Source organism: Bolinopsis microptera, chromosome 13 (assembly GCF_026151205.1).
Source record: "Bolinopsis microptera isolate Bmic1 chromosome 13, MBARI_Bmic_1.0, whole genome shotgun sequence".
In the NCBI taxonomy this organism is placed as follows: Eukaryota; Metazoa; Ctenophora; class Tentaculata; order Lobata; family Bolinopsidae; genus Bolinopsis; species Bolinopsis microptera.
In genome coordinates, this window is record NC_087084.1 from 1,711,539 (window position 1) to 1,726,552 (window position 15,014).

Below are 15,014 nucleotides of genomic sequence, written 5' to 3' on the forward strand. Positions count from 1 at the left end.
GGAGGGTGGGTATTAGGCTGGAGGAGGGTGGGTATTAGGCTGGGGGGAGGGTGGGTATTAGGCTGGGCCCTGGGTGGGTATTAGGCTGGAGGAGGGTTGGTATTAGGCTGGGCCCTGGGGTGGGTATTAGGCTGGGGGAGGGTGGGTATTAGGCTGGAGGAGGGTGGGTATTAGGCTGGAGGAGGGTGGGTATTAGGCTGGAGGAGGGTGGGTATTAGGCTGGAGGAGGGTGGGTATTAGGCTGGGGGGAGGGTGGGTATTAGGCTGGAGGAGGGTGGGTATTAGGCTGGAGGAGGGTGGGTATTAGGCTGGAGGAGGGTGGGTATTAGGCTGGGGGGAGGGTGGGTATTAGGCTGGGCCCTGGGGTGGGTATTAGGCTGGAGGAGGGTGGGTATTAGGCTGGAGGAGGGTGGGTATTAGGCTGGAGGAGGGTGGGTATTAGGCTGGGGGAGGGTGGGTATTAGGCTGGAGGAGGGTGGGTATTAGGCGGGGCCCTGGGGTGGGTATTAGGCTGGAGGAGGGTGGGTATTAGGCTGGAGGAGGGTGGGTATTAGGCTGGGCCCTGGGGTGGGTATTAGGCTGGAGGAGGGTGGGTATTAGGCTGGAGGAGGGTGGGTATTAGGCTGGAGGAGGGTGGGTATTAGGCTGGAGGAGGGTGGGTATTAGGCTGGGGGAGGGTGGGTATTAGGCTGGGCCCTGGGGTGGGTATTAGGCTGGAGGAGGGTGGGTATTAGGCTGGAGGAGGGTGGGTATTAGGTTGGAGGAGGGTGGGTATTAGGCTGGGGGAGGGTGGGTATTAGGCTGGAGGAGGGTGGGTATTAGGCTGGGCCCTGGGGTGGGTATTAGGCTGGAGGAGGGTGGGTATTAGGCTGGAGGAGGGTGGGTATTAGGCTGGAGGAGGGTGGGTATTAGGCTGGAGGAGGGTGGGTATTAGGCTGGGCCCTGGGGTGGGTATTAGGCTGGAGGAGGGTGGGTATTAGGCTGGGGGAGGGTGGGTATTAGGCTGGGCCCTGGGGTGGGTATTAGGCTGGAGGAGGGTGGGTATTAGGCTGGAGGAGGGTGGGTATTAGGCTGGGGGGAGGGTGGGTATTAGGCTGGGCCCTGGGGTGGGGGTGGGTATAAGGCTGGGGGGAGGGTGGGTATTAGGCTGGGGGGGGGGAAGAGGGTGGGGGAGGGTGCAGCGGAGGGTGTAAGGAATATTTAGAAATAGGTGGAACACTTGTTTATTACGTTTATTTTTTACGGAACCTCTAGGGCAAACAAACAAACAAACAAACAAACAAACCCCACCTTTTTTGTTAGTGATGAGAGCGTTGGGAACGTTTCTCTGTCTGCACATGATAGGGGCACATTGTGGCTCGCTGTTGCTCCACACTGTGGCTGTTCCGTTCCATTTGCACGTGCGCTCGCACGTACTCGTGCATGGGAAACTGCAGCTGTTACATTGCACGTGCAGTGTGTCTCCGCACTCCAGGATTTCTCCTGATAGATATTAATATTTTTGGGTCATTTTATAAAACATCTATATTTGTGGGTACCGTAAAATTCATTAAGCTACATATTATTGTATTTGTTAAATATTCAGCCTGTATAGTGTATATTTCCGGTTGCATTTAATAGGAATATATTGTTCCTAATGTTCCTAATGTTCCTAATGTTCCTAATGTTCCTAATGTTCCTAATGTTCCTAATGTTCCTAATGTTCCTAATGTTCCTAATGTTCCTAATGTTCCTAATGTTCCTGCTGTTGCGCCTACCTTGAGAAACCTCAGCACCATTAAACAGATAGTTCCCATCCTCGTACGATGTAACAGCAGGACACTTCCTCTTCACACATGTTGGTAGCTCACCAGACCAGCTACCGTCTGGCTGGCAGGTTCTTGTAGCGTTACCTTCAATCTGGTGGAGTCTATGTTATTACCATGGTTACTGTGTTACTGTGGTTACCAGTAACTGTGTTACTGGCAGGTTCTTGTAGCGTTACCTTCAATCTGGTGGAGTCTGTGTTATTACCATGGTTACTGAGGTTACCAGTAACTGTGTTGCTGGACACCGGTTGGGAGGTGAGCGATGTCACGTATCGATATATATTATATATATAGCTCCTCGAAGTTAAAAATATAATAAACTAATAAAGAACAGTACCTCATAACAAGGACTGTCACAATAGTAGTTTATTTGGTAGGAGCAGTAGTGAGCTCCACCAGATCTGATGGATAAGTGAGCATCTCCGCTAGCTTCTACTTCCACTGCTGGGTCCGCACACTGTTTCACTGTATAGGAGTTAGGATTATAATTAGCACACTATATGGTAGTACAATTAGCACACTGTATGGTAGTACAATTAACACACTGTATATTAGTATAATTAGCTTCTTCCATCGTTAAATATTGAATATTTTGTAATCAGGAGACTTAAAAGAGAGTACAAAGGAGAGTATAAGATGAGGAGAACTTTTTTTCTTTTCTTTTTTAAAGCCCCTCGTAAGGGGGTTGTCTCTAATGGACTAATTTATTGATTACAATCATAATAAGTAAAAAATAAAGACCCCAATGGGCACTCCTGAAGACATAACTACTAGAAAATATATCAAAACTAAATAGAAAAAACTGAGGACAAATGTGATAAAATCGCATCAAACTGCAAATAATGGAAGATACATTTAGGATTCGTTATTTAATGGCACGCAGCAGATAATAAAAAACTAACGTCTGCACTCAGGTAGGGTCCCATCTCCCCACTTGTTGTTGCAGCACCCCACCTCCGGGGTCCCCGCTAGTTCATAGCACTCGTGACAGTGATAACTCGCTCGTCCGGAGCAGCAGGATTTGTCATCGAAATCCTGGTTAACATATGGTCATTACAACGTTAACAGAGGGTCATTACAATAATTATTCCGATTGCAATGTTTACAATTACCATGATTTGATGTGTCAATGATCAGAGTTGAAGTTTATTTGGGATGTATATACGGAAATTGTACATGAACCGCTTCAAGTGCTTGTAGGTGCAGAAAACCTGACAGTGGAAACTAATACCTGTCACGTGACCTGACAGTGAAAACTAATACCTGTCACGTGACCTGACAGTGGAAACTAAGCTGTCACGTGACCTGACAGTGGAAACTAATACCTGTCGCGTGACCTGACAGTGGAAACTAAAACCTGTCACGTGACCTGACAGTGGAAACTAAAACCTGTCACGTGACCTGACAGTGGAAACTAAGCTGTCACGTGACCTGACAGTGGAAACTAATACCTGTCACGTGACCTGACAGTGGAAACTAATACCTGTCACGTGACCTGACAGTGGAAACTAATACCTGTCACGTGACCTGACAGTGGAAACTAAGCTGTCACGTGACCTGACAGTGGAAACTAATACCTGTCACGTGACCTGACAGTGGAAACTAAGCTGTCACGTGACCTGACAGTGGAAACTAATACCTGTCACGTGACCTGACAGTGGAAACTAAGCTGTCACGTGACCTGACAGTGGAAACTAATACCTGTCACGTGACCTGACAGTGGAAACTAATACCTGTCACGTGACCTGACAGTGGAAACTAAGCTGTCACGTGACCTGACAGTGGAAACTAATACCTGTCACGTGACCTGACAGTGGAAACTAAGCTGTCACGTGACCTGACAGTGGAAACTAATACCTGTCACGTGACCTGACAGTGGAAACTAAGCTGTCACGTGACCTGACAGTGGAAACCAAAACCTGTCACGTGACCTGACAGTGGAAACTAAAACCTGTCACGTGACCTGACAGTGGAAACTAAAACCTGTCACGTGACCTGAACTCACCACCCAAGAGAGGGGACTAGCATTGATCTGCTTGTCAACGTTGGGAACTCTCGGATCTGCACACTCGGTAACTGAAAGAGCAATACTTATTTAACCATCACACCAGATCTGATTAAATCAATATATTTATAATATTAATCAGAGTAGTGATCGGTATTCTAGAGTAACTAATAATGACCGATAAAGGAGCAAATGAATAATGAATATCCTACGTTTGCAAGACGGAGGACTGCTACTCCACCCAGCAGTTTTGTCACCGTTAGAGACACACTGTATGTCTGAGCCCCCAGTCATCTCGTAGCAGTTACAGTTACACTCTGTTTTCGTGCACTCGTACCCCACCTGTAGTGATGTGGTTTGGTTTGTTTTTTGTTTTTCTGTTTTTTTATTATTTGTTTTTTTTTTTTTTTTTGTTTTTTAAAACTTCTCATTTTTATTATGGTATGGTTTGCTGACTTCCTTCATGCTAGGTGGTTGATAACCAACTGATATTGCTTTTTTAGAGAGTGTAAAAATGTTGTTTATACAACTAAGAATTACCTTATCTCCACAGTTGTAAGAAGCTTCACTGTCCAACAAGAACTCTACAAAGTCTGTTAACCCGGGGGTGGAACATGTCTTAACTGAAAAATTAAGTTATGAGTTTCCGTCGCTGCTCAAAGTAATTAATAACTGTGGTTTTGATTATTTCATCTCCGTGCACTTACAGGACCTTATTTGAGCGGACATTAATTGGACGCTTGATGCCGTACAGTTCTATGAATGTCTGTTCAAATAAAGTCTTTCCGTCCAAGTCCGTGGAAATATTTTAATAACTTACCCTTGCAGTCGGAGGGGTCCTTGTTCCACGAACCGTCATGTTTACACTCGATAGAATCGTGCTCATCAACATAATGACAGTTGTCTGTGAGGAGATTGTTATTAATATTTGCAGTACTCAGTAGTAATACTGAAAGACTACTGAAAAACTTATAGCTTTATAGTTTAGACGTGTTATAGAATATAGATGCTACGTTAACTTTTGAGCACATAACTCATAAGAAACTGGGGGATAAACAGAATGTTATGGAAATACCTTTAGGGTCGTATGAGATGCTCTCTTTGTAGAAGAAGGATAACTCTTTTCCTGCGTCATCAACACACTCTTTGTCGGTGTCAGGCTTTATACAGGGGTCATCTGAAAAACCAAGCTCAACTTACTTACTAATTAAGTTAATTAAAGGTAATTAACTTACTAATTAAGCTCAACTCATCACTCATCACTCATGATGTGTATTCAAATCAAAGGTTAAAAAACTTATTCTCTCGTCCCAGGGTAAAGGTGACCAGGATACCTGGGCCCCTGTGGCAAACTTCCTGTTTGTTTTATTCTGAATATTTGTTTTATTCTGAACTAACTTACTAATTAAGTTTGATGGTGATCAATGATCATGTATACATGGTTAATATAAAAGGTTGCATCTTTTTAAAAACAATTTTTAAGATATTTAAAGTTATTTTAAAAATAAAAGTATTTATAAAATCTTTAAAACTAAGTCTACTAACCACAAGGAAGGTCGGCCTCACAGCCCTCCAGTAGTGCTGCAAACCAGTACTTCTCCTGCTCCTCACAGGAACACTTGCCTGTATCTACATCTGAGGGTAAAGGGAGGGTAACAATCTACATCTGAGGGTAAAGGGAGGGTAACAATCTACATCTGAGGGTAAAGGGAGGGTAACAATCTACATCTGAGGGTAAAGGGAGGGTAACAATCTACATCGGAGGGTAAAGGGAGGGTAACAATCTACATCTGAGGGTAAAGGGAGGGTAACAATCTACATCTGAGAGTAAAGGGAGGGTAAAAATCTACATCTGAGGGTAAAGGGAGGGTAACAATCTACATCTGAGGGTAAAGGGAGGGTAACAATCTACATCTGAGGGTAAAGGGAGGGTAACAATCTACATCTGGGGGTAAAGGGAGGGTAACAATCTACATCTGAGGGTAAAGGGAGGGTAACAATCTACATCTGAGGGTAAAGGGAGGGTAACAATCTACATCTGAGGGTAAAGGGAGGGTAACAATCTACATCTGAGGGTAAAGGGAGGGTAACAATCTACATCTGAGGGTAAAGGGAGGGTAACAATCTACATCTGAGGGTAAAGGGAGGGTAACAATCTACATCTGAGGGTAAAGGGAGGGTAACAATCTACATCTGAGGGTAAAGGGAGGGTAACAATCTACATCTGAGGGTAAAGGGAGGGTAACAATCTACATCTGAGGGTAAAGGGAGGGTAACAATCTACATCTGAGGGTAAAGGGAGGGTAACAATCTACATCTGAGGGTAAAGGGAGGGTAACAATCTACATCTGAGGGTAAAGGGAGGGTAACAATCTACATCTGAGGGTAAAGGGAGGGTAACAATCTACATCTGAGGGTAAAGGGAGGGTAACAATCAGTGGCGTAACGTTGCCTGTTGGCGCCCCCCTGCCGAAAAAAGTGCCCCCCTGTTGGCGCCCCCTCCCCTTTTGGTGCCCCTCCTTAAAATTGAACAAATTAGGTGATTTTAGAGAATACGCCGGTAAAATCTCTAAAAAAGTGTGTATCTAGAGCAAAACGCGCAGTTTTGCTAGTACTTTAGTTAAGTTTTAGAAATTGTCCCACATTCAAACGACTATTTGGCGCCCCCCTAAGACGGCGCCCCCCTGCACAGCGGGGTCAGCAGGGCCTTTCGTTACGCCACTGGTAACAATCTGCATCTGAGGGTAAAGGGAGGGTAACAATCTACATCTGCGGGTAAAGGGAGGGTAACAATCTACATCTGCGGGTAAAGGGAGGGTAACAATCTACATCTGCGGGTAAAGGGAGGGTAACAATCTACATCTGAGGGTAAAGGGAAGGTAACAATCTACATCTGACGGTAAAGGGAGGGTAGCAATCTACATCTGAGGGTAAAGGGAGGGTAACAAATACAAGAGCTAGCTGCCTGTATCTACATCTGAGGGGAAAGGGAGGGTAACAAATACGAGAGCTAGCTGCCTGTATCTACATCTGAGGGTAAAGGGAGGGTAACAAATAGCTAGCACCTCTTTTCAAGATGTTTTCATCATGGAAAGTATCATCGACAACCCAGAATTTCTGACAGGTTTTTCATAGAAACTAAAATATATCTGATATGATTTATCTGTTAGTATTGAGACTGGTAAATAGCGGACTTACTGTTACAGCAGCACTCCTTGACTGCATCCACGCAGTTTGTATACCAGCTGGACGAATCCAGAACCTCAAAACATTGGTTAAAGTCACCTGAAGTATTTACCTTCAACAACAGACAAAACAATAGCTACGATATGAAAAAATTAGAGCAAATACATATAAACAGACTAAAAACAGCTCCTAACATATATATATATGTTCCTGTTGCTTTTAAAACAATTTTATCTCAGATAACGATGTTTAATAAAATGATGCAAAGACTTATTTCGAAGATCTAATCAACACCGACTTTTAATGTGTAGGAGTACAGCTACAAAATATATATATATATATATATAATAAATAGTTTTTGTTTGGTTTCCCAAAGAGAGTGCTCGACTGCAGTTAAGCAGGAGCATTTTGGAAGTTTTTTTGGAAATTTTGTAAATTTTGATAATTTTGAAAATGTTTCATGATCGATAAAAATTATTTTATAAAGGAGCAACATGTCATAGCGCTACAATTCATTATTCTATTTGGCACTGATGATTGGTATTGTTTTTATACATATCATGAAACGGATCGTTTGCCCGCCAATTTGATTTGTTTCAATTGTTCGAATTATAATGCTCCTGCTTAACTGCAGTCGAGCACTCTCTTTGGGAAACAAAACAAAAACTATTTATTAGTTATGCTCCTTCGACTCGTCGTTGTTGAGCACTCTCGTTTGATAACCAGAATCAACAATTAACTCTCAAATACGGATCCTAATTCTACCAGCTTCACGGAACTCAGTAAAGAATTTTCCTCTACCACTACACGAAGGCCAACGCAGTTTACAACTTTAAAAGCCAAAGATATCTTACTACCTTACTTCATAGACAATTTTAAAATTGGGACGGACACAATAAACTGTTTTTTTGGAAATTTTGTAAATTTTGATAATTTTGAAAATGTTTCATGATCGATAAAAATTATTTTATAAAGGAGCAACATGTCATAGCGCTACAATTCATTATTCTATTTGGCACTGATGATTGGTATTGTTTTTATACATATCATGAAACGGATCGTTTGCCCGCCAATTTGATTTGTTTCAATTGTTCGAATTATAATGCTCCTGCTTAACTGCAGTCGAGCACTCTCTTTGGGAAACAAAACAAAAACTATTTATTAGTTATGCTCCTTCGACTCGTCGTTGTTGAGCACTCTCGTTTGATAACCAGAATCAACAATTAACTCTCAAATACGGATCCTAATTCTACCAGCTTCACGGAACTCAGTAAAGAATTTTCCTCTACCACTACACGAAGGCCAACGCAGTTTACAACTTTAAAAGCCAAAGATATCTTACTACCTTACTTCATAGACAATTTTAAAATTGGGACGGACACAATAAACTGTTTTTTTGGAAATTTTGTAAATTTTGATAATTTTGAAAATGTTTCATGATCGATAAAAATTATTTTATAAAGGAGCAACATGTCATAGCGCTACAATTCATTATTCTATTTGGCACTGATGATTGGTATTGTTTTTATACATATCATGAAACGGATCGTTTGCCCGCCAATTTGATTTGTTTCAATTGTTCGAATTATATATATATATCTGAGATAAAATTGTTCTAAAAGCATATATACAGCTACAACATATATATTATATATATATATATATTACAGATAACGATCATGTATAATAAATGATGCAAAAATAAACCCTGATGATTTGAGCCATACTAATGAGTCCTAATAGGACGATCTATGGATATATAATATATATAGAGATACTGACCGGAGGGGTCCTTGAGAGGGTAGCACACTTGTTCAGCAGTTTCCTGACATTCAGATTCGTCTCTGCATAACTCGTCTACCTCTTCACCCTCCTGAAACGTTCAAATCTGCTGGTGATTTTTATATTTATTTATATTTATATCATTTGTTACTTACAGGTCAACACTTTTTTGTTTATCAAAAGTTGTGTGTGCTTAATATTTAGCTTGTATAGCAGAGTGTCAGAATAAAGAACGATGATATTTTATTGAGGCTGATAAACTTGTTCTGCAAAGTTTCAAATATTTCCGAAATCTAACCAAATACACATTTACCAAAATGAAACATACATACTAACAAGTACAATAAAACAGAAAACTGCAGCACAAGTGTGCATGTAGTGTGCATGTAGTGTGCATGTAGTGTGTGCATGTAGTGTGTGCATGTAGTGTGTGCATGTTATGAAAACTCACACAAGTAAAGTCGCCTTCTTTCCATTCCTGAATATATTTCCTCTTGTTTTCCTTGAAGGTAAACTCCATGTCATTCTCATACCGGTCAACAAACTCACGAACATGACTGAAATATTATCAACACGTGTTATGACGTCATAACACGTGGTGTGACGTCACACCACGTGTTATGACGTCACAACATACTCACGAACATGACTGAAATATTATCAATCTACATGGTCTGGATAATCAAAAAGGTTTGTAATATCATAGTCTTTTGACATGTAAAAATTTCGCTTATTGGTTTAATTCATTATCAAAGGAAGGTTTTAAATCCCTCAAATTCTCTTTTCACCTACAAAACTTCGATCTGTTAGAATTTTTCTAGTTAGCTAGTAATAGTATGGGTTATCTACCTGTTGTCAAGGAAACCACAGATTCCTTTAGTTTTCTCACGGAACAACTCCATATCATCCAAGTTAATTCTGATCTGCTGATGTCCATCAAACGAAACCTTCAATAAAATCATTTAAAAACTATTCACAATGCAAGTAAATATTTCAACCCATTCAATAACGCTGAACGTTAAATTTCACATAAAATAGTAGAATAATTACCGTAATGTTTTCAGACAGTTTCACAGTGACGACCGGAACAAATCTGCGGTCATCTTGCTGGGTTCGCACTTGGTGGTCTGCTAGAGAAATAATGTAGTCAGCTCCCTCTATAACAGAGCCCAGGTTCATTTCTATAGCGTCCACTGTTACCTGGAGACAGAATGAAATTAACTTATATGGAGAAAAATTTAAATTAACTTGCCAAAATGACAGTTTGAATATAACTATAAGTACTGTATCCAGAATGAATGTTGTTAACTGTTAAGGCTGTACCTTTGGTCCAGATTCGAGGGTTATCACCGTACTAGCTGTTTTAATCGTGAACACAGTATCCATGATCATCTCACCCTCCCTGCAAATTAGAAAACTATCGTCATAGGTTTTTAGGCTTTTAGGGGTTCTCATAGCTTTATGTTGTGACGATTATTGCATTTTCGAACTAAAATTCCAGCCTTTTTACCCATCCTCACATACTCCCTGCATGTCCCCTGTAAGGGGGTGGTGTTGCTCGTTCCAGGTTCCTGAAACTTCCCAGCAACTACCCTACCCCTCAAAATAGGTTCCCCTACCCACCTCTCATGAGTAGCGGTAACAGAGTTGTTAGTCTCAGAGGAAGCAAACACCAGCACAGAAAGACAGTCCTCGTAGTAGTTGTAAGCCATGTCATCCCACGTGACCACGCTTTTAGCGGCTTTCTTCATCTTCTCGTTGTTGTCTGAGTTCACCAGCTGCTTTGTTTGGGCTACGTAACACTTGCCGTGGTCCGGCCGCTTGTAGACTGGGGGAATTACAGTTACCATAGTAACACTACCATATTAGGTCATGTTACCATGATATGTTATTGCAAAGTATTAGGCAAAGTAACCTTTAAGGAATCAATAGTTTAGAAAATACCTCAACTGCAATGTATTGGTTCATTTTCATGAATACAAGCACTAGAGAAGTGTTATAGTCAGCTATTCCTTCTTTCTCTTTACTTACAAGGACAAATATCGAAGAGTAATCTGTTGGGGGTGGCAGCCCTGTTAGCAGATGGTGAGAGTGTGAGCGCTTCTTTAGTAGATCTGCTTAGTAGGACAGCCTTTAATCTGGCTACTTCTCCTGCCTGTTATAGTGACGTGTTACACCTTGAAGAATGTGACGTCACAGCACGTGTTGTGACGTCACACAACGTGTTATGACGTCACACCACGTGTTATGACGTCACACCACGTGTTATGACGTCACACCTTGAAGAATGGGATTATTTTTTAGATAAGGGAAATAAATTGGGGTCTTTACACAACGACAAGGAGGGGGGTTTAAAAAAACGTGAGGGGTCCCCAGTCTCCAGTTCACGCCCCCACAGCTAAGGACCCGGCATGTTAACTAACCTCTCTGATCATAAGGAGGTTCTGGATAGCAGCACCAGCGACAGCACCAGCCGCGTAGGGGGTGCCAGTCTCCTTTGTAATGCTGGTGTCGTCAGAGGAAGTTGCTACTGATACTTTCTCACCTGGGTACAGTGTATAATGCTATGTTGGCAGTACACTACAATTTAGTTGTTCTGAAGGGGTACCCTAAGAGTATTAGAATAATGAAAGATACATATTAAAATTCGGAATGAGACTGAGATTATATCCGCTAGCCTACGTTTTAAACACAAAACACCCTCGTACCTGGAGCCCAAATATCAATACATCTGCCATAGTTAGAACTGGAGGACTGAGTGTCGGTCTTGGTGGAGGAAGCCACAACCATAATACCAATCTCATCTGTCTGCGGGGGGGGGGGGGTTACAACGTTACCATAGTGACTATAGTAACCAGTTACTATCACAGTTACAACGTTACCATAGTGACTATAGTAACTAGTTACTATCACAGTTACAACGTTACCATAGTGACTATAGTAACCAGTTACTATCACAGTTACAACGTTACCATAGTGACTATAGTAACCAGTTACTATCACAGTTACAACGTTACCATAGTGACTATAGTAACCAGTTACTATCACAGTTACAACGTTACCATAGTGACTATAGTAACCAGTTACTATCACAGTTACAACGTTACCATAGTGACTATAGTAACCAGTTACTATCACAGTTACAACGTTACCATAGTGACTATAGTAACCAGTTACTATCACAGTTACAACGTTACCATAGTGACTATAGTAACCAGTTACTATCACAGATACAACGTTACCATAGTGACTATAGTAACAAGTTACTATCACAGATACAACGTTACCATAGTGACTATAGTAACCAGTTACTATCACAGTTACAACGTTACCATAGTGACTATAGTAACCAGTTACTATCACAGTTACAACGTTACCATAGTGACTATAGTAACCAGTTACTATCACAGTTACCATAGTGACTATAGTAACCAGTTACTATCACAGTTACAACGTTACCATAGTGACTATAGTAACCAGTTACTATCACAGATACAACGTTACCATAGTGACTATAGTAACCAGTTACTATCACAGATACAACGTTACCATAGTGACTATATTAACCACGCAACTATAGTAACCAGGCAACCATAGTAACCAGGCAACTATAGTAACCAGGCAACCATAGTAACCAGGCAACCATAGTAACCAGGCAATTATAGTAACCAGGCAGCTATAGTAACCAGGCAACTATAGTAACCAGGCAACTATAGAAACCAGGTAACTTAGTAACCATGCAACTATAGTAACCAGGCAAATATAGTAACCAGTTACTACCTCAGTTACAACCTTACCAAGGTGAGGTTTAGTAATTATAAATGAGATCCATTGAGGTAATTAATTGATTAATTGATTAATTAAGCAAACAGAACTAACCGGAGAAATAAAACTGCAGTGGTTGGAGGAAGAATCGCCAGCAGGTAGAACCACAAGTTGATTCTCAGCGAGTGTGTTCAGCTCACTAGGCACGGAGCCGGAGAGTGGGAAGGAAAGAAGGATTACAGCGCGGTGACCGGGGTTGGAGGATATGTGCTGCTGTACCCATTGTAGACCTGAAGTGCAGGATCAGGGTTTGGAATCTACAAAGATATTTGCTCCAGGAGTGATTATAGAGGACGTACTAGAAACTATTTTCCAGAAGCGATCACTGCCTTAAGTATATATTCGTGGCATCTAAATTCTCATCAACAGTTATACTGTTCTTTAGCAGTGTTAAGTGTTGAAGAGGGCCTGTAGATCAATAACAAACCTCGAGAAAGAGCTGACGAGGAAACACTCGTGTGACACTGTGACACTGTGCCACTGTGCCACTGTGACACTGTGATAACTGTGACACTGTGACACTGTGCCACTGTGACACTGTGATAACTGTGACACTGTGACACTGTGACACTATGACACTGTGACACTGTGACACTGTGACACTGTGACACTGTGACACTGTGAAACTGTGACACTGTGACACTATGACACTGTGACACTGTCTCACTGTGACACTGTGACACTGTGACACTGTGACACTGTGACACTGTGACACTGTGACACTGTGACACTGTGACACTGTGACACTGTGACACTGTGACACTGTGACACTGTGACACTGTGACACTGTGACACTGTGACACTGTGACACTGTGACACTGTGACACTGTGACACTGTGACACTGTGACACTGGCAGTGTGCCACTGTGCCACTGTGACACTGTGACACTGTGACACTGTGACACTGTGACACTGTGACACTGTGACACTGTGACACTGTGACACTGTGACACTGTGACACTGTGACACTGTGACACTGTGACACTGTGACACTGTGACACTGGTAGTGTTAAGTGTTGAAGAGGGCCTGTAGATCAACAACAAACCTCGAGAAAGAGCTGACGAGGAAACACTTTGTCCACAGCCCACTTTTACTGGGATCACATTAGCTCTTCTGGCTATACCGTTGTGGCCACCAATTGCTATGGAGGCAGCTCCTGGGTAGTTTGTTGTAAAACAAAAAATTTTTATTAAAGTGAACACTCGATACAAAATTTGCTATATTAAAGTGAATACTCGATACAATTTATTAACTTTTATGTTGAGTAGACAAAGACACAAAATTTGCTTCAATTTTTCAAAACTATTCGACTAACAAAATACCTGTTGCGTTATATTTATGATATTGATGCTTTTCATACAAAAAAGTTAAACCAAATTCTTTATGTCATGTATCCTGGGTAATTTCGACAGGATATGTCTGCTTAAAATACTTCCATCGCGTTACATTATATAATTCTCAAATTATTTGTTATATAGTAGTGTTGAAAGTATTAAAACTAAAATTGAATATACCTGTGGAGACACCACCACTACAGTCCTCCCGACTATCACTCCCATCGTAACTATACCCCTCCAGTACACGTGCCCCAAACTCCACGTGCGTCGCGCGCACACCACCCCCCACTACGTACACATCTCCCTCCGCTACATTCTCTATTTTACCATCAGTACCGTCTGGATGCAGCTTGAGCTCGTTTAGTCTGGGGTGGTTGTTTTATAAAGGTTTACATCTCACTGCAGTTTATAATGTTTGAAATAAAGCAGGATTTAACGTGATTTTCTATTACAATCCTATTTGAAACACGTTTGTTGTGTAATGTGTATAAGTCACCTGTCTAAAGCCCAGTCCACACCTTCAATAGCCTGGCGTCGGCTGATCCGTTTTAGCATCCAGTCAGATCCAACTTCATGAAATTCTGAAATAGTGGATTTTTCGTCAGCGGTGATTCAGAAGTTTTTTCTGATTTAAGATTTTTGTCGGAAATATTATAGTTTTTTACAAAATTTCACAATTTTTTTTAAATCGATAAATTTTACGATATATTTGACGAATCGAATAAGATTAGTGATAAATACAAATTTTTCAGCAAACTTACCACTGAAACACTCAGAAATCAAAAGCACCGCCAAGAACGTTGAAAAGGATTTCCTTGTCATTTCTGTTACAGTTACAGTCAAGTTGCTTTAACCATAAACCTATAGCAATATGTTAGTTCACCCGTTATAATATAGATATCAAATATGAATTGAATAAAAATATTAGGGAAGAAAATTAATATAATATCTGGATAGTAACATAGTAACGGTAAGTTAAAAATATTTTTTATAATGATTCACAGTTGTTCTAAAGTTTATGCTAGATCGGAAAATATACCAATCTATGGACTGAAAAAGAAAACTCGAAA

At 41.2% G+C, this 15,014-nt stretch overlaps 1 protein-coding gene across 2 annotated transcripts in view; it reads right to left on the minus strand.

The window, feature by feature from the left end:
* The window catches only part of LOC134825526 (sushi, von Willebrand factor type A, EGF and pentraxin domain-containing protein 1-like), a 40,427-nt gene extending 25,612 nt beyond the window's left edge, over nucleotides 1–14,815 (minus strand). For both annotated transcript variants that reach the window (XM_063837756.1, XM_063837755.1), the window contains exons 1-25: nucleotides 14,706–14,815; nucleotides 14,441–14,525; nucleotides 14,122–14,309; nucleotides 13,653–13,763; nucleotides 12,661–12,836; nucleotides 11,490–11,589; nucleotides 11,205–11,326; nucleotides 10,813–10,936; nucleotides 10,405–10,609; nucleotides 10,105–10,183; nucleotides 9,832–9,981; nucleotides 9,631–9,728; nucleotides 9,233–9,338; nucleotides 8,782–8,872; nucleotides 7,012–7,098; nucleotides 5,359–5,448; nucleotides 4,889–4,990; nucleotides 4,634–4,717; nucleotides 4,354–4,436; nucleotides 4,026–4,155; nucleotides 3,814–3,884; nucleotides 2,711–2,843; nucleotides 2,146–2,273; nucleotides 1,758–1,899; nucleotides 1,291–1,482 (exon numbers count right to left, since the gene is read on the minus strand). In XM_063837756.1, the coding sequence (XP_063693826.1) occupies nucleotides 1,291–1,482; nucleotides 1,758–1,899; nucleotides 2,146–2,273; nucleotides 2,711–2,843; nucleotides 3,814–3,884; nucleotides 4,026–4,155; nucleotides 4,354–4,436; nucleotides 4,634–4,717; nucleotides 4,889–4,990; nucleotides 5,359–5,448; nucleotides 7,012–7,098; nucleotides 8,782–8,872; nucleotides 9,233–9,338; nucleotides 9,631–9,728; nucleotides 9,832–9,981; nucleotides 10,105–10,183; nucleotides 10,405–10,609; nucleotides 10,813–10,936; nucleotides 11,205–11,326; nucleotides 11,490–11,589; nucleotides 12,661–12,836; nucleotides 13,653–13,763; nucleotides 14,122–14,309; nucleotides 14,441–14,525; nucleotides 14,706–14,766 (2,938 nt within the window). In that variant the 5' untranslated portion in view covers nucleotides 14,767–14,815. The remainder of the gene's footprint in view (nucleotides 1–1,290; nucleotides 1,483–1,757; nucleotides 1,900–2,145; nucleotides 2,274–2,710; nucleotides 2,844–3,813; nucleotides 3,885–4,025; nucleotides 4,156–4,353; nucleotides 4,437–4,633; nucleotides 4,718–4,888; nucleotides 4,991–5,358; nucleotides 5,449–7,011; nucleotides 7,099–8,781; nucleotides 8,873–9,232; nucleotides 9,339–9,630; nucleotides 9,729–9,831; nucleotides 9,982–10,104; nucleotides 10,184–10,404; nucleotides 10,610–10,812; nucleotides 10,937–11,204; nucleotides 11,327–11,489; nucleotides 11,590–12,660; nucleotides 12,837–13,652; nucleotides 13,764–14,121; nucleotides 14,310–14,440; nucleotides 14,526–14,705) is intronic.
* Nucleotides 14,816–15,014: the final 199 nt, after the last annotated feature.